The 27,319-nt window shown below is 33.4% G+C and overlaps 2 protein-coding genes and 1 long non-coding RNA gene across 3 annotated transcripts; 2 read left to right on the forward strand and 1 right to left on the reverse strand.

Annotated features, from left to right (window-relative positions):
- The first annotated feature begins 19,394 nt into the window (after window positions 1-19,394).
- Window positions 19,395-23,267, forward strand: LOC145600675 (protein FLOWERING LOCUS T 1-like). The gene is made up of 4 exons (XM_081656559.1): window positions 19,395-19,601; window positions 19,733-19,794; window positions 20,077-20,117; window positions 23,044-23,267. The coding sequence occupies exons 1-4, from the start codon at window positions 19,395-19,397 to the stop codon at window positions 23,265-23,267; spliced, it is 534 nt and encodes a 177-aa protein (XP_081512685.1).
- Window positions 23,268-24,280: 1,013 nt separating this feature from the next.
- Window positions 24,281-24,994, reverse strand: LOC145600676 (protein DOG1-like 3). The gene has a single exon (XM_081656560.1). The coding sequence runs from the start codon at window positions 24,992-24,994 to the stop codon at window positions 24,281-24,283; it is 714 nt and encodes a 237-aa protein (XP_081512686.1).
- A 610-nt stretch (window positions 24,995-25,604) lies between these two features.
- LOC145600215 (uncharacterized) lies at window positions 25,605-26,333 on the forward strand. The gene is made up of 2 exons (XR_014104287.1): window positions 25,605-25,756; window positions 26,109-26,333. It is a non-coding gene; the product is annotated as an uncharacterized LOC145600215 (long non-coding RNA).
- The last annotated feature ends 986 nt before the right edge of the window (window positions 26,334-27,319 follow it).

A 27,319-nucleotide genomic window follows, 5' to 3' on the forward strand; every position in this document is an offset into this window, starting at 1 on the left:
CACTGAAGGCCGTTAGACTTCGTTGTAGTTGTCGGGCGTCGAGTATTGACGTCCGTCATTAAGGTGCGTCGTCACTAAGGTGCGTCATTGACATTAGCTATTGCTTGGAAATGGACATTAGTTTCCTTAGCATTCCCCATCTTATTCAACCTTGAACACCAAGACTCGTCTAACATACGACCATCTTGGTCATATGACAAAACTTAGGCCTTTACTTTGTGTCGTGAGAATTTCGCCCATAACAGCTGTAATACCATACATTGTTAGGAATAATTAGTATTTTCCCTCTTTGTGTAATAAAAAATTAGAATAATAAAAATAAATGAGGAATAATCAATTATAATTCTCAATTACATGCGATTTATCTAGAATAATCTCAACTTTGATACTTGTTAGGAAAAGTTAGTTTTATTAATCCTAATTTTAATTAGGCCATTTTCTATAAATTGGTGATGGAGGTACTTGATGGTAAAGGACTTCTTCCGAAAGAGTTGAATGAAACCTTTATTGTCCTTATCCCTAAGGTTGATAATCCGGAGCTAACAACCCAATTTAGACCCATAGGTCTTTGCAATGTAGTGTACAAGATTATCACAAAAGCTCTTGTGAACCGTATCAAGCCGATAAGGCCACACCTCACATCTTGCACTCAAACAAGTTTTGTTCCGGGGAGACAAATTGCCGACAACATTGTTATTTTTCAAGAAGTCATACATACTATGAGGAACAAACAAGGTAAAAACAGGTTTTATGCCATAAAGATCGATTTTGAAAAGGCTTATGATCGACTTAGGTGGGAATTTATCAAGGACACTCTGAGTGACATTGGCTTTCCTACCCAGATTATTGATGTGATCATGGAGTGTATTACAACTCCTTCCTTGAAGGTCATATGGAATGGTGAGCCAACGATTTCTTTCACTCCTAGTAGAGGAATTCGCCATGGGGACCCTTTATCTCCCTACATCTTTGTTCTTTGTATGGAGAAGCTAAATCAAATCATTGAAGAGTCGATTATTTTGTACAAATGGCAACCTATTCGTGCTAGCAGAAATGGTCCAAAACTCTCGAATTTATGCTTTGCAGATGATATAATTTTATTTGCAGAGGCTACCAATGCACAAGCTGAAATTATCAAGTCCTACCTTCATCGTTTCTGTGCAGCTTCGGGTTCAAAGGTCAGCTTTCCCAAATCCCGAGTCTACTTCTCCTAAAATATGCAGTGTCATGTGTGTGATCAAAACAGCAGTACATTGGGGATTGAGGCAACAACAGGGTACCTACTTGGGTATACCGACCTTAGTTAGTAGAGTTACGAAGGACACCTTTGGTTGTTTGTGTGAAAAAATTGATAGGTGACTATTCTTGGCGGGACGTATGATACTTGCAAAGTCTACAATTACCACTATGGCTTCTTATGCTATGCAAACAGCTAGAATTCCAAGAGGTGTTTGTGATGACATCGGTAAAAGAACAAGAAGATTTCTTTGGGAAGGAGATGAAGATAGACGTAAAATCCATCTTCTCTCGTGGGAATGTGTGCAGAAACCGAAAGAACTTGGGGGTCTTGGCATTTGTTCCTCACGACAACTAAATGCTACCTTCCTCTAAAAGCTCGGGTGGAGGGTCTTAGTAGAACCCCATTCTTTGTGGTCAAGTGTCCTACGCAGCAAATATTACAAGTGAAGATGCGATATTGACATGTTTGAGACGAAAGAGAATATGTCTAATGTTTGGCATGGTATGTATAACCGAGAATACACAAACAATTTGTAAAGGGGCAAGGGTTGTTGTTAGTAATGGATCGAATACTCTGTTGTGGGATCACAACTAGGCTACTAGCACTACCCTTCGTACGCACATAATTGTTACAATCCCCCCAGACATTGAAGGATCCACAGTGAGTGAAATGTGGGACGAGAATAATGGTTGGAGGTGGGATTTATATGCTGATATCCTACCTCAAAGACATAATTCGAGAAATCGATTCCTATGCGCTTAAATTAAACACTGGAAGGGGGGATCTGTTATATTGGAACAATGGTGTCAAAGAAAAATTGAGCATTAAGTCAGCGCTTGAGGTAATAAGGAAAGATGATTGTGAACAAGAGGATGGGTCTTGGGACCTGGTTTGGAGACTACGTGTACAACAGCGTATTAAAGTGTTCTTATGGTTAGTCTTACATGATCGGATCATGTGCAATACTAATCAGCTTAAGAGATACTTAACTGACAATCCTTGCTGCAAGGTGTATACTCATGTTGAAGAAACTTCACTCCATGTTATCTGCAAGGGAAGTGTGGCATCAAGTGGGTGGTCCAGCTGATGCACATGATTTTAGGCAGAGTAATCTGAAGCAATGGGTGGTGCGCAATATTAAATGTCAAGTTCATTGTGACATGTCCCTGGAAGTTTGGCCGACTTATTTTGCTATTGTCCTTTGGTGGTTGTGGCGATGGAGGAATGCAGTAGCTTTTAATCGCACGCAAGACATCCCTATAGATGTTAAACAATTCCTCTTAGAAAAATTTGAGGAGGTATGGAGAGTCCTAGGAAGTGATATTGCTAGCCCTTTGCAATTGCTTAATATAATAAGAGAAGTCCTTATAAGTGAATTCCTCCACCTGTTGGCTAGCTGTTCTCAATTCAGATGGCGCGGCTAAGGGCTCCCCTGGCCCAGCAGGAGGTGGAGGTATTATTCGAGACTGTACTAGTAAGTTCAGTTACGCCTACTCTCCGAACTTTGGCAATTGCAATGCTTTTAAAGCTGAAGTTTTAGCAATAGAGTATGGCTTGGAATTGGCTAAGAGATTACATATAGGCTATAGCAAAGCTGCAAATTCAAGGATTGTATTGAAAACTAAGTTAAAAAAAACAAATATACAAATAAAAAATAATTGCATCAGCAACAGGCATTAAAGGATCATATTTTAATGTTCTCTTTCTTGTAATTAAAAGTCAGTAAGACCAGAATGAAACCTCATCCTGCTTATAGGGGCTCCTTTATGGAGTGCAAAAGGTCAGGTTTCTATATGATACCTATACATAATTATCTTCTCACCTTAAAACGAACTACAAAGAAATTTATTATTGGCCCTTCAAGTATTCGAAACAACATTACAGATTAAAGAAATAAGGGCTTTTTGCATAATAAATCATATTTGAATGGTTTTACATTGATTGAGTTCAAAAATCAGTTGCTATAATTAAACAGTAAATTGAAAAACATAACATACACTTGATCAAGATTGAAGAAGGGGAGATAATCATCCTAATTAATTTATCAAAACACTCTTATTATGCAACAAGGTTTTTTCTAAAAGTAAGGTACTGAGTATGAAGAGAGAGACTTGCAAGTTGCAAGAGAGTTAGGGATGTGGGCTGATGAAGGAGTAGCTCGCTTGCTTGGGCTATGCGTATAGTGTTGGGCTTTAATATAAGATTCGTGGTTTGTTGTGGGATTTGCAACTCTTTACTGGGAAAAGGTGTGGGTGAAACTGAACAACCAGTACCATTTTATATTTTGTGGTGATCCTTTAATTGTGGGCTGTAGTTTATGAGAGGATGCCCATTATAAAAGATCTGTCTCATTCTTACACCAAGCCCACTAATTCAACTCTTAGTCCAACTATAATTTATTTTTTTTTTTTAAAAAAAAAAAATTTAACTTTTCATTTTTATTTTTGTCAAATTAGTTTTGACAAAGTCTCATACGGTCAAAAAGTTAGGGCCTCTTGTCCAAAAAAAAAAAAAAAGTGAGACAGGCTTGCACCACCAATGGCTTTGTGAAACTAGCCTAAAATAATTACTTCCTCCGTTAACTATTATTTGCAACAAAGATGGTGTTTGCGGACTCCTAGGCAAAATTTGTTTGTGAGAGTAAAATGGAGAGAGAAAAAGTTGGGTGCATGTGATGAGGAGAGAGATAGAGAGAAATGATTACCTAAAGAGGAAAAAAAAAACATTTATTGCACATAATAGTTAGCATTTATTTATAATATATGTTGCAAATAACCGTTAACGAAGGTAGTACAAAATAATTACTACGGAGTACCTTAATTTAACCCTAAACTTTCACCGTAAGTCCACTCTGCTACCCACCTTCTGTTGTACATGTTAGGGCCTGTTCTCATACGTTGAAATTTGGTTCAGTCCAGTTCAGCTCCTAATTTCTTTCTCTTATAAAATATTCATTTCACTTCAGTTTAATTCAGTTCAGTCAATGAGAACAGGCCCTTAGTAGCTGCTTGTTTTCCTTTCCTTATTTTTCCCACTTTGTAAAATCTTGTACATTCCCTCTATATAGCCATATTATAAGAATGGATGAATGAAGTATTCAAAGTACATGTGTATGGTGTCTCACTAAAAGATCATTTTAAATATCCATTAAAAAATATGAAAATAAACGAATGTACAAACTAAAGAATTACAAAAAAAAAAAAAAAAAAAAAAAAAAAAAAAAAAAAAGAAATGTAAAAAAAGAAAAATGAAGTAATTATCTCTTTAGGTCGGCTAGAGACAGAAAGTGTATCCAACTACAAAAGGCTTATACAAAATAATTTCCAACCACCAAAAAAGAGCACAAATAAATTTCTATTATTGAAACCACCAATTTCGTAAGAGAGATTCGAGCACTATTGGCCACACACATTCCAGTATTCCACATAACGTTAAAGTACTTTTGAACGTAGTTATTGTATTGGTGGTCATAGTTTTTTAGTAGAAATAAAAGAAAAGGAAAAAAGAAAAAAGAAAAAAGAAAATAATTTGAATGTTACAATCAAAGAAAGAACATAGAGCATTTTCAACCCTGTGAATATAGGTCCATCCTAAAGGCATTGATCCAATAACTATACATTTCACGTGAAAAGAAGTTATCCACATTATATTATAAATTAATAAATCATATACTTGAATTTGCATGAAATAAAAAAGAAGGTTCGAAACTTCGAAAGGTTATACTAGTTAGTAGTTACTTATTTTTATACATTGATGGACTATAGAGTATAGACTAATATATCATGATTGAACTTAAATAGGTTAGTTAGCAAAACCTATATAATACATCATGGTTATGCTCTTGTTTCTCTTTTATTATCTTAATTTCCTAATTTTTTTTTTAATCTCTTCATTCTTTTATACATTGAATGTTATCTTTTGAGTCCATATTGTAAAAGAATATTATAAGGACATTTTGTCAGAAACTACCTATTAAAAGCATTTTTTTTTGCAAGAAACTACCTAATAAAAAAAATGTTGTAAGAAACTACCTATTAAAATAAAAATGTTGTAAAAAACTACCTATTAATATAATAAATGTTGTAATAAAATTTCTTTCGCCAGATTTCTATCATTGACTAATTTCTCCAGCATTGACCACCCTCGGCGGGTCACATGATTATGAATTAACCAAATTCTCACCTTTTTTTCCCCAATTTGGTGCCTAACATCAACATTTAATCCTTATATCCATCAATTTATCCATCCTTTGCTTCCCTAGCTTGCGTCATTTTCCTTTCCCCTACTTCCCTTTGACAATATGTGTTTTGGGTTTCTTAATTTGGGCTAATTTTGTGAGTTAAAAATTGGTTGAATTAATGTCGTGGGTTGCTTCGTTGTTGCTTTATTGTTGTTGGGTTTAGCATCGTTGGAATGGCGACTTGGTACGTGTGGCTGTTGTTTAATTTGTTGGTGGCTATGGATCTTAAGGTGATGCGAGACATATGAGCAGCGAGCGAGGTATGGTGAGGAAGAGTTGTGTGCCAGTGCTATTAGGTGGCATCAGGAGGAATAGAGGGGAGTGTTGTGGTGCGGTGAGGAATTGCGAAAGAGTTAGGGCTTGTGTTGCTTTTGGGGATGCGAGAGGGTGGATTTGGGGGTGTTTTGAGGTTGGTTTGGGGTGTTGTGGTGGTCAGGAGGTGGTGAGGAAGGTAGCACTGCCGGTGGGGCATGAAAATTGGTTTTAAAATGTTACGTGACCGGCGTGTGGGTGGTAAACGCCGGAGAAATTAGTTAACGGGTGAAAATCCGGTAAAGAGTAGTCTGTTATAACATTTTCATTTTAATAGGTAGTTTCTTACAACATTTTTTTTATTAGGTAGTTTCTCGCAAAAAAATGCTTTTAGTAGGTAGTTTCTGACAAAATGTCCATATTATAATGGTGAAGGGAATTTAATGATTTGGGAATTAGTTCAAAATATCCTTTTGAAATGACATTTGAAAAATGTGAGAAAGTTCCAATCATTTTGCTAGGAATTGGTATTTTTCATTTATTAATATACAGTTCATCTGGAAAGCTGATTGAATCTTGAGTTGAATTCAAGTTAACTGAAATGAGAGGATGAGAAGAGAGTACAAATGAAAGGAGATGAGAAGAGAGTAAGAATGAAAGGGAAATGGTGAGTTGGATTTATATAACCTAGGGCTGAGAGTGTGACACGTGCCTACAAACATGATGTATTAAAATTGATGGATCATCTATTTTTGTCCTTCTATTTTGCAAAATTCAAAGTAATACTCTGAAGTATAACTTTTGGAATATATGATAAAATAACGTCTTACAAGTTAGTCTTGTTGGATTATTGTTATATTGCTTCATAATCCTCTATAATTACTTCTTACTCTTTTTTTATATTTGAATAATTATCATAAATAATACAACCACATAATAGCTGCATTTAGATAAGACAACTTTTAATTATTATTTCTTAATATTACGACGTTTAATGGATCTCAATAAATTTTTAGATACCAAAAAAAAAAAAAAAAAAAAAAAAAAAACGGATTAGAGTTAGTAGAAAGTACGTACCTTGTTTGAATTTTTTGGCAAAAAATAGTAAGATAAACTTATTAAAATAAGGGAAATTCTCATTGGTACACCCGTGGTTTTGACTTTTCCCATTGATACACTCCAAAATTTTTGCCTTCCCATCGATACACCCATGGTTTGGTCTTTTTCCCAATCGTGACTAACACCGTTAAAAAGTATTTCATTAAGTTAAAATAATTAAAGAAAAGACTATAATACCCCTTTTAAACATCTAACGTCTCGATTTGCGTGTCGAAAATTGTTCAGTTACAGTTTTGGGAGTCCTAGTCGTTAAGGATCCAAATTAACCTCGAAATTAGCAAAAAAAAAACGCAAATGTCTCATATGCGTGTCAAAAAAGTCTCGATTTGCATGCCATTACTTTTTTGTGATAATAATTGTTCGGGTTTTAGGAGTCATTTTGATCCTTTACGGGTCTAAATCGAACTCGAAATTGTCAAAAAACTAACAAAAATATCTCATTTTGCACGTCATGATAATTTTGTTTTGTTTTGTCATGACTCGTAAAACGATACATTTTCATTAATTTTTTGACAATTTCGAGTTCGATTTAGACCCTTAAAGGATCAAAATGACCCCTAAAACATTAATCGAACAATTACTATCACAAAAAAAATAATAGCACGCAAACCGAGACTTTTTTGACACGCACATGAGACATTTGCGTTATTTTTTTTTTTTTTTGCTAATTTCGAGGTTTGGATCCTTAAGGACTAACATGACTTCCAAAACTTTAACCGAACAATTTTCGACACGCAAATCGAGACATTAGATATTTAAAAGGGGTATTATAGGTCTTTTCCTTAATTATTTTAACTTAATGAAATACTTTTTAACGGTATTAGTCACGGTTGGGAAAAAGACTAAACCATGGGTGTACCGATGAAAAGGCAAAAATTTTGGAGTGTATCAATGGGAAAAGTCAAAACCACAGGTGTACCAATGGGAATTTCCCTTAAAATAATGATAATTTTGAAAACTGACAACAGAAGTGGAAATATGTTTTTCTTGTTTCATGTTTTTGGTTTTTAGTTTTTTTAAAAAAAAAAATAAATAAACAAATAAAAAACAGGAAACTAAAAACAAAAAACAATGTCAAACAAGCCCTAGCTTACAAACAAAATTATTCTTACTATTCTTTCAAAAAAAAATTATTCTTACTAGTTACGTTTAAAATTATTTACAATAGTTAGACATTTAAATTTATGCTTTATGTCAAATCGTTGAAAATAATTTAAAATGTAGGTAGTATAAAAAATTAATCACTCCATTATATATTCGTTTGAAATACCTAATTATTATAGACTCTTTTATACAACTTACTCTGCTTACACACATTCACTAGCGCAACGTGTTATCCAAATATAAGTTATTTGATATTATTTAGGGATAACTATTAAGGTTATTTTATTTTATTTTACATAAAGTTAAGGATTTTTTGTAAATTACCACCCCAAAATGTACAATGTGTTGAAATAACCACCCATTTTTGTTGAATTAAAAATAACCACCCATATTTTACAAAATCGTAGGTTTTACCACCCCGATCTAAACTCCGGCTAGTTTTTTTAGCATGCCAAACCTACATGTTTTGTAAAATATGGGCGGAGAATCCCGTAGTTGGGGTTGGGAACGAGGGTGTTTGGGTGGGCAGCGGCCGGCGCTTCCTAACCAGCGGTGAAGATGGGCTGGCTGGATTAGTTTTAGGGTTTTTTATTATTATTTTCTTCCAATAATATTTTGAGATGTAAGCATTGTGGACCCACTAACGGATTCCATCCAAAAATCAATGAAACTGTGCTAAAAAGCCAATTTTTTAAAATTTTTTGCGGAGTTAAAATTATTATTATTATTATTATTTTGGGTAATGTTAATCCATTTTAAGACTTTTTATGGTGGTAAAATTCAAATTTTCCTAAAATCTATTAGTGGTCAAACAAGTGCATCAGCAAATGTGAGAAGTCAAACTTCACCATTAAAAAAAGGCGCGGAGGCCGAAGGGGGCGCGGCTAATAATATCAAAAGATAATATTTTATGTTTAATTAATTTAAACTTTAAAATCTCATTTGCCGATTTTACTTATGTGAATTTTGAGTTATTTAATTTTAAAAGAAATTACAAATCTCTTATTTAATTGGATATAACAAAAATATAAAATAATTTTCTTTTGCTTATTTCAAAAAATGCTCGGAATTTTTTGCTTTCTTTACATTCAATGATATTTTTTTTTACATTTCAGCAATATGTTCTTACTATTTGGTAGACTAAGGGCATGTTCACATTCATTTATAGAAATGAGTTGAACTGAACTGATTTGAGCTGAGCTGAACTGAACTAAACTGAATTGTATTGAACTGATTGGAGCTGAACTGGACTGAACTGATCGAACTAAACTGAACTGAGCTGAAATAAATATTTTATGAGAGAAGAAAATTAGGAGAGCTGAATTGAACTGAACTGAAATTAAGTAAATGTGAACAAGCACTAATATGATAACTGATAAGAGTTAAAAATATAATCCCTCCGTCTTTTATCTTCATATTTCTCAATTTTCATGGGAATTATGGACCTTAGCTAGAGATTCCTTAAAACCCATGATTGGGAAGTACCAATATGCATGTAGGGTTAAAGAGAGATAGAGAGATAAAGTGTTGTAAAATAATGTCAAAAGTACAAATAAAAAAATGATGACAACTCATCAAAATGAGGGAATGTTGTAAAAAAGCACAATCTTTAAAAAGAAATAGGCATGTAGAATGAGGGACAAATGAGTATATTGTTATATGTTATGTGAAGAGATGAATATCTATACTAATATATTAAAGGAAAAATTGCCCGAAATAATCCGACCTTTTCCTCATCCGCCTAAAATAATCCCACATTTCGATTATTTTTTAATAATCCGACCTTTATACCTCTCCCGCTTCCACTGGTCCCAAGTGACTTGAAACTAGCTAAACAAGTTACCATTTATAATTTAGAACTGTTTGGACATGTGTCACCACATAGTTGGTCAAAAAAAATTTAAATAAATTAATAAAAAAAATTATTGAAAAATAAAAAATAAAAAAAAAACCCCACAACCACCCTCTTCAGCAGCTTCACCACCGTAACCACCTCTCCTACCTAGCTCACCCACCAAAACCACTTCCTCTACCCACTTTTAGCCCACAGAAACCACCTCCCTTGCCCCTAGAAATGGCCGCTCTAATGGGTTTGCGATTTTAGGACTGAATTGTGGGCGTTTGAAGCGATTGATTTGTGGTGTCTGCCGGCGATTGTCAGTGCAATTATGGTGGGTGACGACTAATTTTGATGGTGGATTCGCTTGGTATTTGCTACGGTGAGAGTGGTTGTTGCGGGTTTGTGCGTGGTGGATTTGCGAAGGAGGATTGGAGCAGCGTTGTAAGCTCTGCCTTTTAGGTGGTTTTGCGGGCTAAAACCACCTCCGTTGAAGAAGACTCAGGTTCATCGTTGTTGTCTCGGAACTCGTCATTTAGTAAAGTGAATGCTCAAGCGCCGGAGTTTAAGCGCCTGAATGCTCAACCTGGTCAAATTGGCTAGAAACTAGGGGTGTCTATTCGGTTTTCGGTTTGGATTTAGGCCAAATCCAATCCGATCCGAAATAAAATTCGGTTTTTGATTTTTCAATCCAATCCAATCCGAATTTCTTATGAATCCAATCCGATCCAATCCGAAATAAAATTCGGTTATTTGGATCCGATCCGAAAATCCGAATTAAAATACATTGCAAATTTTTTAGGGACTTAAGTGATTATAAAAATAAAAATTCAATTATGAAAAGCCTAGTTTTAAATACATAGTTCCTCATGATTAATACAAATATTAAAAACATAATTTTTCATAGTTTATATTAATGTAATTATCAAAAAAAATTTACATGATTAATATAATGTATCCTTATTTGTAAAAGTGTGGTTTTATATTTCGGTTAATTCGGTTTTTTGGATCCGAACAAGGTCAATCCGATCCGATCCGAAAATCCGAATTTTTAAAAAATTTCAATCCGATCCGATCCGATTTAAAGTTTGGATCCGATCCGAATTAATAATTCGGTTTGGATTGGATTGGATTTCGGTTTTTATCCGAATAATGGACACCCCTACTAGAAACAAGAAGGGTGAGGGAGGGGTTGGCAGGGATAGGGAAGGGGGAGGGGAATTGGTGGCCGGAATTGGGTTGGCAGGGATAGGGAAGGGGGGAATTGGTGGCCGGAATCGGGTAGGGGAAGGGAGAGGGAGATCGTGACCGGAATTGGGTAGGTTCCGGTGGCTGGGGCTGTCGAGATCTGGGTTTGGGGTTTTTTTAACTTTTTTTTTTTCTGTTTTTCTTTTTTTTTTTAATTTTCAACCAATCATAGGTTGACACGTGTCTTGTAACTTGTAATAACAAGTTAGATGACCGGTTGGGACCATTTAAAGCGATAGAGCTATAAAGGTCGGATTATTAAAAAATAATCGATAGGTGGGATTATTTTGGGCGGATGAGGCAGATGTCGGATTATTCCGTACAATTTTTCCTATATTAAAAGTCGTTTATAAAAATGTCGATGTATGTGCCACGTAGTGGCCTTTTATATTGTGCCACGTCACGTTTCCAATATCTCATGACGCCAAATCATCACTCAAACAATGCCACATCACCAAGAAACCAATAGTACAACATTATCACTCAAACAATGCCACATCACCAAGAAACCAATAGTATTTCGCATAAATACATAAGGATAAGAAGATTCAAACCTTTAACCTTATGTATCAAAGATGACCATTTAACCATCTAAGCCAATATCAACCGTGTTATTAATATGTAAAAACTTTTATATAAATGCAAACACAAGGTTCAATTAAAAAAAATAATAAAATAAAATAAAAATAAAACTCAATTTTCGTTTCACAGCGATGATTTCAATTTTAAAAAGCCTATAATAAAACTTATCGATTGAAAATCTACAACTGTAACAACCTGGGGCAACGCCTGGGGTACTCACAAATTTACTTTTTGTTTTCTGTTATATTAAAGATGAAAAACAAATTCTCCAAAACATTGATAAAAACTTTCCTAATATGGAAGAGATTTTTCTTTTGTTAGACAGAAATACCATCCCATACTCCCTTCACACCTCTTTTTCTTTCCTTCCACCGATGCTGTATTTTCTATTGTGATTTTTGTTGCGCTTTTTGTTAAATGACTAATTTAACTAAAAGTTTAAATTGATTGTTATTAAAGTCTATATAACTGTTTTATATTAGCTTAGTAATTTAGCACCAAAACTTTTTGGACTTAAAGTATGTATGTAACACTGACGGATCTAAGGGGGTACATAGAGTTACAACTATACCCCCATTCCGCGAAAGAAAAAAAATGATACAAAAAGAGACCCCCTATATCTAATAGGCGGTCTCTTAGGTACTGTTATTAGTATCCTGCCACAACAACAGGGCGCCTCTTTTGTACAAGTATTAAATTGTAAGAGACCGCCTATTTTAAAACTGGTCTCAGGCAATCTCTTAGATGATATATATTCCACAGTAGTGCTTTTGAACAAAGAAACAAGTTGTTACAATAACAGGTCTCTTATGTTATATTTTTTATTTTCCACGCCAGATTTGTACTTTTGATCAAAGAGAAATATTGTTACCATAACAAGTTTCTTGACAATCTCTTTTTAATAATATATTTCGTTACTCAATTGTAAGTCTAGTTGTTGGAAGATAGGGTGTATAGTACACGCAAATACTAATACAATAGTTAAATGTTTTACTAACTCAAAATTTAGTTAAGAAAAAATTATTACGTTCCACATATTACTTTGTATTTTGTAAATTTTTTTATTAAACTTAATTTCGTACCCCCATTACCTAAATCCTGGATCCGCCACTGGTATGTAAAATAGGTTCTTAGACCGTTTAGACCTCCTCATACTCAACGCGAAACATTTCACCATGTAAAAGATAGGTAGATGAGATTAATACCTCATGGCATTGTCACCCTGACTTGAATACCATACAAAATACAGAGTATTTATTTATGAAATACAACATAAGTGAAAAAAAAAATATTAACCGAAGGACACGTATAGATGAAGCTGAAGAAGTTGTTTCATAAAGAGAAAAAGTTAAATGCCATTATATATTGCTTTAGGAGGGATATACAATCTTTAACCCATGACATATTACCTAAAAATAATGATTAAAGTGGAAGAAACTCGTAAAATTTATGAACAAGAATCTTTTGTTTGCTATCTACTGTTATTTATGGCAATAAGGGATAAACCTCATTGGTGCACTTATTTTGAAGTGAGGGACCATTAAAAATATATAATCATTTTACATTACACCAATTAGATATAATGGCCCATTATCTTCTATTCTTCTATACTTATGGCCCTCTTTGTTAAATTTAGCGGTGGCGGGTAGCTTTTAATGGTCACGTGGCAGCCCTATTTTAGAAACCCTACCAAAATGCTACTTCTACCGCTAATCGCTACTCACACAAATACCTTGTCAAACACTCTTATTTATTTTTCTAGTAGTGTTTGGTCTGGTCAATACGCTAACCGCTAAGTTAAACGCTATCACCTACCTAACAAGGCCTTCTTTTAATTACTTTTATTGTATGCAAAATTTGATATGTTTTGTAGTCTGTACTACTTGCATACTCTCTGTTTAAGTATAGTATATTAATAAAAAGGGGTTAGCCCCGGAAAATTAAAGGCAAAAATAGGCGGCTATAAATTGTGTCATTGCCAATTTGCCATACCCAAAATATTTCTATGCAAAATATGACCTAAAGCTAAGGAGGGAGAAATTGAATTAATTTTGTTTTGTTATTCAAAATATGACCTAATGGTAAGGGATTCCCTTCGCAATAGCAATGTTTCGCCTCTACTACTCCCAACTAGAATTATGTAGCATTTGTCGACATCTATGGATTATGTGACAGCATTCCCCGCCTAAATGAGGATTTCTCAGCCTCTAGGAACTTTTGTCCTAGAGGACTCTACTAAACAGTGGGGCCCACTTTATCAATGAGTTGGCATTAAAAAAAAAAGAAAGAAAGGCAATAATGTGGGACCCTGTATGTCATACATTGTCTCTTGTTATTTCCGCCAAAAACTAATATGTAGCGCCAAAGTGAAATTACTTAGTCTTCCCCCCCAAAAATTCACAATTTATTTTAGTCTGTTTTTTTTTTTTTTTTTTTTTTTTTTTAATGTGTGTGTGTTTGTTGCAAACATTAGTTCGATTTGGTCATAATCAGTAGCAGCCTAAGAATTTGTTGAGCACTTCTTTCACATTATTTGTTTTCCCCCAAAACAAAAATTGGATTTGCTGAGCATCGGATTCTTTATATTTATTTTCTCAATATTCCCCCCCAAACAAAATTGGATTTGCTCTCTTTAGGTTGCATTTTCTCAGATCTAGTGAAATACTTGTGTGGTTGAACGAAGATGCTCAGTTTTGGTGGTTCTAGCGATGATGGTTGTAGTAATGAAGATGTTAGTGCACTTTGTATTTTCAATTTCTTCTAGCTTTCTAATTATTTGTTGAATTATTGTGATTTAGTAGTGGAAGTATTTTTGGAAGCTTAAGCATGAATTAGTATTGTTGTTGAATACCAATTTTGTTGTTGAATAGCAGTAATATGTGTCAATTTGTATTGTAATTAATGGTAGTGATATGTTAGGTTGGATTTAGAAATTTTTGTAGTTGATCAAGTATATAACATCCGGTGTGGAGGAGGCTGATGTACTATAGTGTGAATTTTAGAATCATACCACTTACTCATTGAATTGATTAAAGTTTGTAGCATTATATACCAATTGTTGATTAGTTGGTATGTGATAGATACCAGTTTATGCCAATTACTGATTAGTTGGTATGCAATAGTAATGCCATTTGTGCCAATCACTGATTAGTTGGTATTTCAATATAAATATAGCATTAGAATTGATGTTTGCTATTGTACTCTAGTGTGAAATTGTTGTTGCGTAAAACATAGTAATAGAATCTGAAATAATACCATCAGCCTAGTTTGTTAGCATGTACTCGTGGTGGTTTGGCTAACAATATCATCAAACAATATCAAGGTCTACCAACAACAACTGAAATTACACCATTAAACTTGTTACAAAATATAATTCCTACCTTTCCTTAGTAGTAGAATATAATTTACAATGCATTTCGGTATACCCGTAGTAAAAAAAAAATTAAAAAAAAAAACAACCATCAACCCATGTGTTGGTATGCATCCATGGTATTAACAACCCTCTGATGGTATACCAACTTAATCTCAAAGCGTACTAACATTCAAACAGGTTGGTATACTAACTGAATCAAAAATAATTCCAATTTATAATATCATCATCTAATACCGTCTTCACCTACTATCAGCATCATAACAGTAGAAATGTTTTCGAACCCAAAATAATTACAGGCTGCAGTGTATTGAGATACATTCAAATCAGTTCCCTTCCTCCTTATCCCAAGCCTATACTAACTTTTGAACCTCCGCACAACGTTCATTGGATGAGCAACGTCACCCAGCAAAAGTCGCGCTCTACCAATCTCAACCGTCTCCTACATAGCATTTAAGAAATAACTTACTCGTACGGGGGAGAATTTCCGGAGTGTACTTCGCCGAAGTTTAGTTCACCATTATAATCCCCGATCTCTTTGTCTTCGTCCCTTAGATTTGTCTACTCTCTTCTCTCTTCTTCACTGAAAGGTTTTTGGAAAGGGTTTATTCTCTCTTATTTTATTTTTTGATCTGCATTTCTCTCTCTTCCCTTGTAATTTTGAATTGCCTCTTTTTTTTTTTTTTTTAAACACTAAATTAATTCAACAAAAAGTTTAGAACAAAGAGGGGTCCACCACTTCAGCTTTGTCTTCTTAAAATACAAATTTACTTATTTACCCTTCCCTAGAGTCCTCTAGGACAAAAGTTCCTAGAGGCTAAGAAATCCTCAAATTTTCATGGTCACAAAGGATAAAAACCGCTGCACGATTATCCATCTGTATGTAACTTTGTCTTGAAACGCCCATTCGTGTTTTTTTTTTTTTTTTTTTTTTTTTTTTTTTTTTTTTTTTTTTTTTTTTTTTGTGTGAGATACCTATTGTGAATGTACACTAACTAATGTACTTGTACAATACTTGTATATAAAATAAATATTTATAATTTCGGTGTGGCTGGCCACACTATATGGTCGGGGTTACATATAGATGTCACTTATACAGGGGTGTTACATATTCAAGGTTTAGTTACTTAGGGATTACTCAATCGGTTAAAGGTTCTTATTTTGGGGTTACTTGGTTATTACGTTTTTTCCGGGGTTACTTATTTAGATGTTACTCAGTTGGTCATGGGTTACTTATTCTAAATTTACTTAGTTAGTTATCATGTTTTCTGTGTAAAAGTAATCCTTGACCGACAGAGTAAGTCTTGAATAAGTAACTCATGAATAAGTAACCCTTATAAGTAATAATCTCTGACCAAACGAGTAACCCTAGAATAAGGAACCCCTATAAATAACCCTGGCAACACAATGTGGTCAGCTACATATAAATTTTGGTTTTTAATTTATATATTTAGACAAAATTAATTAACAAGATCCTACATATTCCCCTCTAATACATTGGCGAGAACTTAGGGTAAAAATATTTCCTCCTAAATTCAAAAATTTCAAACGACACAACCTTTATTTAGAGGCCAGAGTGATATATTATTATTTATTTATTGATAATAATAAATAATAATAAGGTCAGAGTGATTTATTATATTTATTATTATTATTATTATTATTAAAATATCAAAAAACCTACAAAGTCAATCATTTTACAAGAAATTGGTGGGGAGACGAGATACAATCTAGGCCCCCACCTCTCTAGCTATAGCGAACCTGATTTTGCTGAAAATGTAAGCATTTGCACGAGCACCAATATCCTGAGTCTTAGCGAACACTTGAACCCGCTACAGCAACGCAATAGCATCCTTGTTTAATTCGCCCAACGAAGAAAAGGAGAAAGGAAGAAAACCATAGCCAATAGCCCTGCAACGCGCCCTATACTTGTCCCGCTTCCGCTGAGCCACCGCCGACACAACAAACAAAGTCATACATCCTATAAAAGATTAGTGGGTAGTCAATATCTAAGTTAGGCTTCTACTCGGCAGCAATATGTGCCCTAATGTCTTACATCTTCGAGAATATGTTGGGTGATGTTTAGCTTGTCTCACCAATAGCTTCGTGGGAAGAGCCTTGAGGCAAGCCCAAAATAAAGAACGCTCAACCTCTATTAATGTCAAGTCAATTACAAATATATCATTCAGACAATTAATCATGTCATCTAACCAATATCATATCATCCAGTTTAGACAATTAAATATGATATCTAAATAGTTATCGCCATCATACATATAATAAGTAACAATGTCATCCAACCAATTAATCAGTGAATAATATTATCCAATCTTGAAATTATAGATATCATTCAAGTGGTTACAGATATTTTTTAAGCAATTAATCATGTCATCCAATCAATTAATCATATTATTATATATATAATCCAAGTAGTTACGTTACTAATGCCATCCATACATGCAGTTTATCATGTCATCTAACCAATTAGTCATATCATACCTTGCCTATACACTTAAAAATAGAAGAGTGTTAAACACCGCCAATATTTAAGGTGAATGGAAACCAATACCCTTACTATGCCCCCACCCTTCTTCCTCTACTTTTCTTATTTTTTTCTCTCTCATAACCCACAGACGCCACTTCTCTCACCATCCTTTTTCTCTCATCACCCAATCCCCAGCCACCATACCACCACAACGGTGGTTGTACGTTAGAAAGTGAAGGCAGCGAAGGTCCTACTACGTTGGAGGTGGAAGGGCAGCTGCGGCGACGAACTGGTATTACGGTGGTCTGTAAAATCTAGTTCGTCTTTCTTTTTTTTAATCATCTTCAATTCGGCGACCACTATCGGCGCTCAAAACAGGTTGACGCCGCCGGTAAATGGTGCTCAAAACCGTTGGTAACCCAGGCCAACCAATTTTGAGCGCCGTTAGTTGGTCACGGTTGACTGGTTTTAGGCTCCTTCGGTCTTCACTAATTAATTATTTTAATTATAATTATAACTATAATTATTTTTATCATTATTGAGTATTATAACATTGATTATTACTCAGTAGTAATTAGTTATTTAGCATAATTAGTATTATAATTGTTTGTTTTCAAAATAGAGTATTATAATTATTTGTTATTGTATGGGTAGTGGCGGCGTGGTTGGTTGGTGGCGGTGGCATGGTTTGGTGGCGGCGGCGGCGGTGGTGGTGGTTGCTTTTGTGATGGTTCATGATTGGGTTTTAGGCTTGATGGACTTAGGGTGTGTTCGATTTACATGATTTCACTTATATATCTTAACTTATCTTAACTTACTTGAACTCATCTCAATTTATCCGAATTTATTAGACCTTAGTAAAACTTATTTTAGTTGTAATTTGTACTTGGGTAACCCTTATCAAAACTTATTAAACCTACACTGAACTTATCTAAACTATTACACCTGTAATAAGTGAAAATAAGGTGAACAGAACAGACCCTTAGGAGACAGAAAGCTATGTGGGGATGAGTTAGGGTAATTTTAATTTGTCCATTATTCATCACTTTTGTTGGTGGTTTGATAAAAACGTTGGTGGTATTTAGCAATTCGCTTTACATATATATCATCGAAATAATCCATCATATCATCCAAACAATGAATGATATCATCTACTCAATTAATCATATCATCCAAACACTAAAAGATATCATTCATACAATGAATGATATCATTCAGATTAATTATGATGTCATATCATCCATACTATAATTGATATCATCTAGATAATTGATCATATCATTTAGTCAATGAATGATGTCATCTAGTCTAAACATAAGATGGTAGTTTTATACTCTGTATATAAACAAGGGTAAGAATATGGGTAATTTGAGAAAGTGAAATTTATACCCAAAACCCCTATATTCGCTTTATACATTATATATTTTGTTAAGAAGTCAAAGAAAAACATTAATTGGCTTAAAAGTAATATATATAATATAAACCACCTAGCTAGTGAAGAAAAGTAGTAACAACAAATGTCCTATTGTTTTCTAATACAATCAAATGTGTCGTATTAATTCTGTTAGAATATGATAAATATTCTAGGATTATTTTGTATAGAAGGATATATTTTTGTGAATATTTTGTAAATATCTTGAGAGATTTCCTAACAAGATTAGGACTCTTTGATGTAACCCTATATATATGATCAATGAAATACACTCCAGACTAAGGAGTTTGAGACTATCTAACAAATTCAGATAAGGGACGTGGAGAATAAATTTGATGCCTACAAAAGCCCTATAAAAAGGCATGTATTTTTTATTTTATAATGGCAAACTACACACGTCGGTAGCATAGGGGAACTCAAAAAGTGTAAGAAACACTCAGTGTGGTATTTTTTACCTTTTCATCATCATATTCATTTTTATGTCAATGCCTAGAAGTGGAACAGATTCACTTGTTCTAGGAGAAGTAATTGGAGATGTTTTAGATCCCTTTATTAGATTTGCAACTCTTCGAATTTTTTACGAAAGTAGAGAAGTTATCAATGCTTGTGAGCTTAGACCCTCTCAAACTATCAACCCGCCAAGAATTGAAATTCAAGGCAACGATCCTATGACAACTTATTACTATACATTGGTAAATACCTTCGAATTATTATTTCTTTCTTTACTTTGGTTTATATAAGCTATGTATTATAAAATGTAATCAATTTTATGTGGCGCAGTCCATAATAATATTTGCAATTTTCTTATCTCAAACATATGAAGGTTATGGTAGATCCTGATGCTCCCAGTCCTGGAAATCCAACCGAAAGAGAATACTTGCATTGGTAAGTTATTAGAAAATTCTTTTGGTTTGATTATCGTAGTATCTATCATACACCCGAGAGTATCTACAATTGTAATCTCAATAGTGGTGCGGCCTTGTGTTCACAAGACCATTAGTCCACTTACGTTTGTTCATGCATGGCGGGTGTACCCCTATATGGGAGTACTATCTTGGGTTATCTATCACACATTGATGCACAATACAATATTTAAATTGGACGTAAATAATGATCGAAAATTGGAATTAAAAATTAAAATTGTTTTTTTGGTTAACCATTATTCAGGTTGGTGACTAACATCCCGGCGACTGGAAGCATCAGTTATGGTAAGTGAACAATTTCTAAACGATGAATCCCCACATAGGCTAGGGCATATATATTACTACCTCCGTTTCATATTTTTTACAACTTTGGCCATTATCTGTGAGATATAAAATATTCCAAAGTTGCAAAAAACATGAAACGGAGGTAGTAAAAGTTAATTTGAAAGAATGCAATTAAGCTAAAAAAACATCTTTCTAATTATTACATTTGTATATATATTTTGGCCCGTTCATTGCAGGGATAGTTTTTGTAGAAATGAAGATTAGGAGAACATGGAGAAATAAAAGATTGTGTATAATTATCACACATGAATTTAATGGCAACCCACATCAACCAAGACATCATCATTTTTGTAAAAAAAACACTTTTTTTTTTTAATGAGGAAATTTATTTTTTCTAATATATTAATTATATAAATTACAAAGTATATTTTCAAACTTTGTTTTTATTTATTAATATTAATAATAATAATAATAATAATAATAATAATAATAATAATAATAATAATAATAATAATTATTATTATTATTATTATTATTATTTTATTGAACCCTGAATTATTTATATTTGCTATCTTAGGAGAACAAATCATGGAAGTTTTAACTCTATAATTCTTCCATATTTTGATCTAACTACTTTAAAAAAGTGTTTATGTATGTTCCTCAATCCTCATTATTTATCCTATTTTTAATTTTTTTTTTCTCTTATGGAAAACAAGATTCTTCTTTTTCCCCTTATTAATGAATTAGAAACAATATTAAACAAAATAATCAACAATATAGTTCCATTAATAATACAATTTAAGAGTACGTTTGGTGTCGATGTGATTTTCTGTTTTTGTTTTCAAACTCATAATATAATATACATTGTGTTACGAATAAAATTGGTCAAACTTATTAAAATTATGATAATTATAAAAACTGATAATAGAAAAGTGAAAACATCTAATTCTTATTTCCAGCTTTTTATTATTTTTTTAAAAAAAATATCAAAAAAACTGATTAAAAAATAATGTCAAACAAACCTTAAAATATTCATTTCATAATAATAGCCGTTTATTTTACATTCCTATCAAAAATGTTTAAAAAATATGATTATACTCATTTCTTTAGTTTTTGTTGCTAAGCTATAAGATCAGGTATTGAGAGAATTTTTTTTAGTAAAAATAAAGTATTTGGGATTAGGGGTATACGAGTGTGACATACGAACTATACCATAGAGGTTAGTTTTTTTTTTTAATTTATTTTTTATTTTTTATTTTTTTTATTACTATAATTTTTTTTAATTTTTTTTTGTTGCTTGCTATTTATACCTCATTTGTTTATGAAATAAATCCATTACTTTCTATAAATAAAGCTATTGTGAATGATAAAAATAATACAAGTCCAATCCATGTATAATAATTGGGTAGGCACGAGATTTAAGAAAAGATAATTAAAAAAAATAAAAATAAACAGAAGGAATAAAAATAATTTTCTTTCTATGTCAAATCAACCATATTTTCTCAGTTATTCTTATGACTTCAATCAATCAATAATAATCAATACTTATATATTAAAAGACACACTATCAATGATACGTATTATTTTTTGGTGTTCTTGGGTGTAAATGGTCATACCGTGTGGCCAACGAATTAAAACACACAATCCTAGTAACCTACCCAGGTAACCCATGACCGACCGAGTGTAACTCACCCTGACCAAGTAACCCGTGACCGAGTAACCACCGACCGACCAAGTAATCCATGATCGACCATTAACCCCTAACAAACCGAGTAACCCATGACTGACCAAGTAACCCATAACTAACCAAGTAACCCTTGAGTGACCAATCAAGTAACCCTGACCATTATTTTTCAAAAAAAAAAAAAAAAAAAAAATGGTATGCCTCATATATGAAAGTTTGTCTAAATATTTATATAGCTATAATAAAGATTCTCAACACAATTTTGATTATTTTCTATTTATATCTAACATATCTTTTGTAATTGTTTATTTTGATCAAAATTTGTCAATTATATTTCATGATTTTTTTTTTGTTTTTAAAAAACTAATTATAATGTGGTTTAAAATTAGTATTTGTGTAAAAATATAATAATTGTTATTGAAAATTACACTAATTATAATGGTAGTTAAATAAAAATTATATGTGTAAAAAAAATAATTATTATTGAAAATTACCGTACATGGCACGGAAACAAACCTAGTGTGACATATTTTAGAGTTTCCATGTGGTCAGTTAAGCTACAAGATCCATTAGAGATGCTCTTATAAACTAACTAATAAAACTACCCAATAAACCTAAGAAACCCTAAAATACTTTTTCCCTTAGAAACTATAATACTCCCTACGTCCCTAAATTACATTCCTCTTTGGAAATTTACACGGGAATTAAGAAGGAATGATTAAGACAAATAACAATGATTAGATAATACTGTGGGAAGTACAAAGATAGATTAGTTGTTACTCATGACATGTCATCAATCCTTTGCAAAAAAAGGACCAATCACATGCTCCTAATTGAAAATTTTAACCAATCATATTCATTGTAATTTGACACAAGGATTATGAGTGAGATTAGGTAAGGATGAGTGAGAAAGCATTAAATATAAAACAAAAAAAGAGAGTTGATTTACTAAAAAAACTTTCCAAAAATCGAAAGGAGAATGTAATTTTGAAATGCCAAAAATAGAAAGGAGGAATGTAATTTAGGGACGGAGGAAGTAACACATTAACATCTTTAATATAAGGTAGTTTCTCACAAAATTTAGGTTTTATTAGTTGATTTCTATAAATAAATAAAAAAAAAATAAAAAAAAAAAAAAAAAAAAAAAAAAAATCCTACTATAATTAATAACATTACAAATTCTTGAAATTTCTCTTCCCCATATGCATTATTGTGTTAATGGTATACATTATATCCATGTAGGGCAAGAAATCGTTTCTTATGAAAGCCCAAGACCTTCGTTGGGAATACATAGGTTTGTATTTGTGGTATTTCGTCATTATGAAACAAAAACAATCGGTCATCCCGGGTGGCGTCAAAACTTCTTCACTAGAGAATTTGCTGAACGTTACGATCTTCGTATGCCGGTCTCGGCCATGTATTTCACATGTCAAAGAGAAAGGATTTATAGAGGTAGAAGACATTGAATAATCCTTACTTTCTACTCTATATAGGATTTATGTATCCACTCTACGTGTTTCGCGATACTTGGTTATTAATTAGCTCTTTTAAGAGACCATACTTTGGTCCTTAATGTAGCAAATTGAACTAGCTAAATAGCTATATGTATCAATAATTATTGTTTTCAACGGATCATGTTAGACTAGTTTCAAATAATAGGAAAAAATGAAATGTAATTCCCCAACTCTTCAAACACTGAAATTTTGAAAATTTGCTTTGATATGATCATCACTCATACTATATTTTTAACTCTGAAAAGAAAGTGGTAACCCTACATTTATATAGTGTTGTTTTGATAATAATAATAAAAATAAAATAAAAAATAAAATAAAATAAAATAAAATAAAATAAAAAATAAAATTATATAGTATTGTACTACATATCTTACGCGGTTCAGTGCAACTCCAATAAATTCATTTCAGTTCGATTCAGTTCAGAATAGGCTCTTATCATGTCAATCAATCTTACGCGGTAAACTGGTAAAGTTGGATACCGTACAGTTAACATACTTGTTCTTTTTTTTTTTCCACGCACAACTATCTGAACTATGCACATAAAATAGGGCTTTCTTTTAAGACATAGGTGGATTGGGATGGAACTAGCCATGTATGCATATATATATGTTCTACTTGCAACGGAAATTAATCCAAATTATATAAGACTAAAATTACACTAATTCAAAATTATCAACTTCGAAAGTCAAGCAGTATTACATCATCAATTCATTAGAATTGGAAAAAAACAAAAAAAAATCAAAAAAAACAAAAGTAAATAATTGGCAGCTAACTGGACTACTGTGTACTAGTCACTAACTAAGCATGCAATTAACCCCCACAATTTTCAGTGAATTTCACTGAAATTTCCCTGCTAAATCAAGTTACCACCTTAATTTGAATTAACTAATTTTAGGATCTTACGGTAAATTGATCAAAAAGAAAACATGCATGCATACATCACAACTCCACGTGTCACCTCATTATCACCTCTCCTCGCCACGTACCCGATCCTGATGCACACCCCACCGCCTAATCCCCAACTGCAGCTCAGCGGCCGCGATCAAAAACTCGGCCGCTTGCTGCGGGGTCAAAAGCTCCACCACCTCCCGTAATGTCTTCATCCTCAATTCATCCGCTTTCGCCACTACGGAACCAAGCCTAGCAACCAAACGGTTCAGCCCGTTAGACCCGTTTCCACAAAGCCCGGACCATTCGGGTTCGGACCGGGCCACCTCCTCCTGCCACCCACCCAACTCATTCCCAATCTCGTTCTCTTCTTTGACCGTCAAACACTGGATCTCACTAACCCGGGCCAGCTGGGCCGGATTGAGCTCCCCTAAGTCCCCCGTGCGGCGACCCTGTAGGATGTCCGCTACGTGGGACTCAAACCTAATACTAGACTCTGTATAAACAAGGTGGAAAAGGGTGGTGGGACGAAATCCCGCCACCCAATAAAGTGACCGCTCCAGGGTCGTCGCCCATGGAGCGGCAAATAAAGGAAGGGCATCGGCACGTGCCGCATCAATCTTAGTTTGGTAGTAGAAGACGTAATGAGCGACAACATCGTCGACGAGTTGTCGAATGTGTTGATGGTCTGAGGTAGAGTTGGGGCGTGGTGGTGGGGTGCTAGCGAGCTCGGCTGTGAATTTGTTGAGTTTTTCCGCCCATGTATCATGAAAGTGGTGGAAGTCCGTCATTATGATATTGTGATATTTTTTGTGGGGAATGAAAATTAATCTTTGTAATAAAGAGAAATAATGTATTTGATGACATGAAAAATTTAAGGAAAAAGTAGAGTTGTAAGATGACACTTGGGAGATAGCATGCTTGAAACGTGGATATTTAAGGGCATTGGTTAGTAGACAGTTCATAATAATCCTAATACTATATTCTACTATTGTATCTATACTTCTAATGTAACAATTCTGAATATAGCTATTGTATCTATACTATTATTACTGTTATTGAATTTGAATAGTAAGATGACTTCATTGCCGCTTTTTTCCATGTCATCAATTTAGCAAGTGGATGCTTTTTTTGTGCCTTTTTCTCCCTTCCTTTCATTTACTCCCTCCGTCTAGGGATGACAATAGGTCCAAGACCCGACCCATATTTTAGGGTCTGGGTCCTTAAATTGTAGACCCATGGGTCTGGGTCGGATCTGGGTCCAAGTGTAATGGGTCGGGTTTGGGTCTGGGTCTGGGTCCATGAAGTCTAGACCTAGATCCGACCCATGGACCCGTTTTTTTTTTTTTTTTAAATAAATATATATTGTAAAAAAAAAAAAACCCCTTAATCACACTTGATTCCACTGGAAGTTCAAATTAAACAACCGAACAACCCTAAAATAAAAACCAAAACAGCCGCTTCTCCCCTTTCTTACATCTGCACTCATCCAATCATCCCGTCATCCGCCTGACCGGTGACCGCTCCGCGGCTTCGCAAGTATTCACAGCCAGGTATTCTCTTTCTTCATCAAACAATAATTTGTTCATCCTTTGTTTAATTATTTTTAGATTTTTCTTAATTTTTATTGAGATATTCAATTATTCAGTTGTATAAGTTGTAATAAATCTGATAAGTTAGCAGTATTAGTTGACATGATTATAGTTTAAGTAATGAATTGCTTGGGAATTTCGTTTTACAATATCAAGTTATCAATCTTGGTCTACAAAATTAGATTGGTTAATTTTTTTTTTTCAATTAATGAAATATGAGTTTGATTATCAATCTCGATCTACAAAATTCAAAATTGCTTATGTATATCATTTTTTCAAATACTAATATTTAATTATGCTCTTATTTTTATAGGATATTGATGATGAAATTGATGATGATATGGAGGAATATTAGTGTTAGCATATGAAGATGGAGTTAGTGCAGCCAAGCAGCAAGAAACCATCTTAGTTTTTAAGATTTTTTCTTTTTAAATTTTTCATGTTGTCTTTATTTTGTAACTGCACAAGTTATTTGTGTCATTTTGTGTCTAAAACATGAATTAAGTATTTTTAATGCATCATTTACTATTTTTGAGTAGTAGTAGTAGTAGTAGTAGTAGTAGTATATATATATATATATATATATAAAGATTATTAAAAATTAATAAAAATCAATTAAATCATATCCAGACCCGATGGATCTGGGTCTGGGTCTATTTTTTTTAGACCCAGCGGGTCTGGGTCGGATCTGGATCCACGTTCAAAATTTCGGGTCTGGGTCTGGGTGGACCCGCCCCAGACCCGACCCATTGCCATCCCTACCTCCGTCCCCTTTTGATAGTCCCTTATGGGCATTATTCACGGGAATTAATAAACACAAAAAAAAATAGTAAAAGTACATTGAAAAAGTAAATTGACATTGGGCATGCAAAAAAGTAGAGAGAAAGTAATAAAAGTACATTGGAAAACAAAATTTACATGGAAAATTTAAATTTGCACAAATATTGTTGCAAATTGGAGGAAATTTTAATAAAAAATTAATATAATGGTTGTTGGAAAAAGCAAATGGGGTGAACATTTTAGGACTAAAATTTGCCCATAAGGGACTATCAAAAGAGGACGGAGGAAGTATCATTTTCTTCTTCGTCCTTTTTTGCTTCTTCTCCCTTCCTCATTCTAATGACGGCGGTGGTAATGGTGGCTCGTGCCAATGTTGCCTGAATTCATCTCTAAGCAATTGAGAAATTACAGATTAATTGATCAAATAACTTTTAGAGCATGTTTGGTAAGTGTAATTAGTGGGTTGAAAACCGATTCAACTAAACCATTTTCATTATATTACCTAGTATTTAGTTAGAAGATTCAGGTAACAATTACCATTTTTTCAGAGGTAATGGTATTAAAAAATACTTTAGATGGTATTATCATAATACTAAAAATATTAATTTACTAATATCAATGAATGTAAAAATGTTTTGTTGATATCGATATTTTCCTTGTTGGTGTTTAGATGATACCATATAAACATAATTTTAATATCAACGTTGTGTTATTAATCATTCGTGACTTAAATTATTAGAGGCA

Source organism: Chenopodium album, chromosome 21 (assembly GCF_948465745.1).
Source record: "Chenopodium album chromosome 21, dcCheAlbu1.1, whole genome shotgun sequence".
Lineage (NCBI taxonomy): Eukaryota > Viridiplantae > Streptophyta > Magnoliopsida > Caryophyllales > Amaranthaceae > Chenopodium > Chenopodium album.

Excerpts from the sequence above, each read along its gene's own strand:
- LOC145600676 (XM_081656560.1), bottom strand. The coding sequence starts at position 24,994 with ATGACGGACTTCCACCACTTTCATGATACATGGGCGGAAAAACTCAAC.
- LOC145600675 (XM_081656559.1), top strand. The coding sequence starts at position 19,395 with ATGCCTAGAAGTGGAACAGATTCACTTGTTCTAGGAGAAGTAATTGGA. Across the intron at positions 19,602-19,732 it reads CAACTTATTACTATACATTG|GTTATGGTAGATCCTGATGC; the intron begins GTAAATACCTTC and ends AAACATATGAAG. Across the intron at positions 20,118-23,043 it reads GACTGGAAGCATCAGTTATG|GGCAAGAAATCGTTTCTTAT; the intron begins GTAAGTGAACAA and ends ATATCCATGTAG.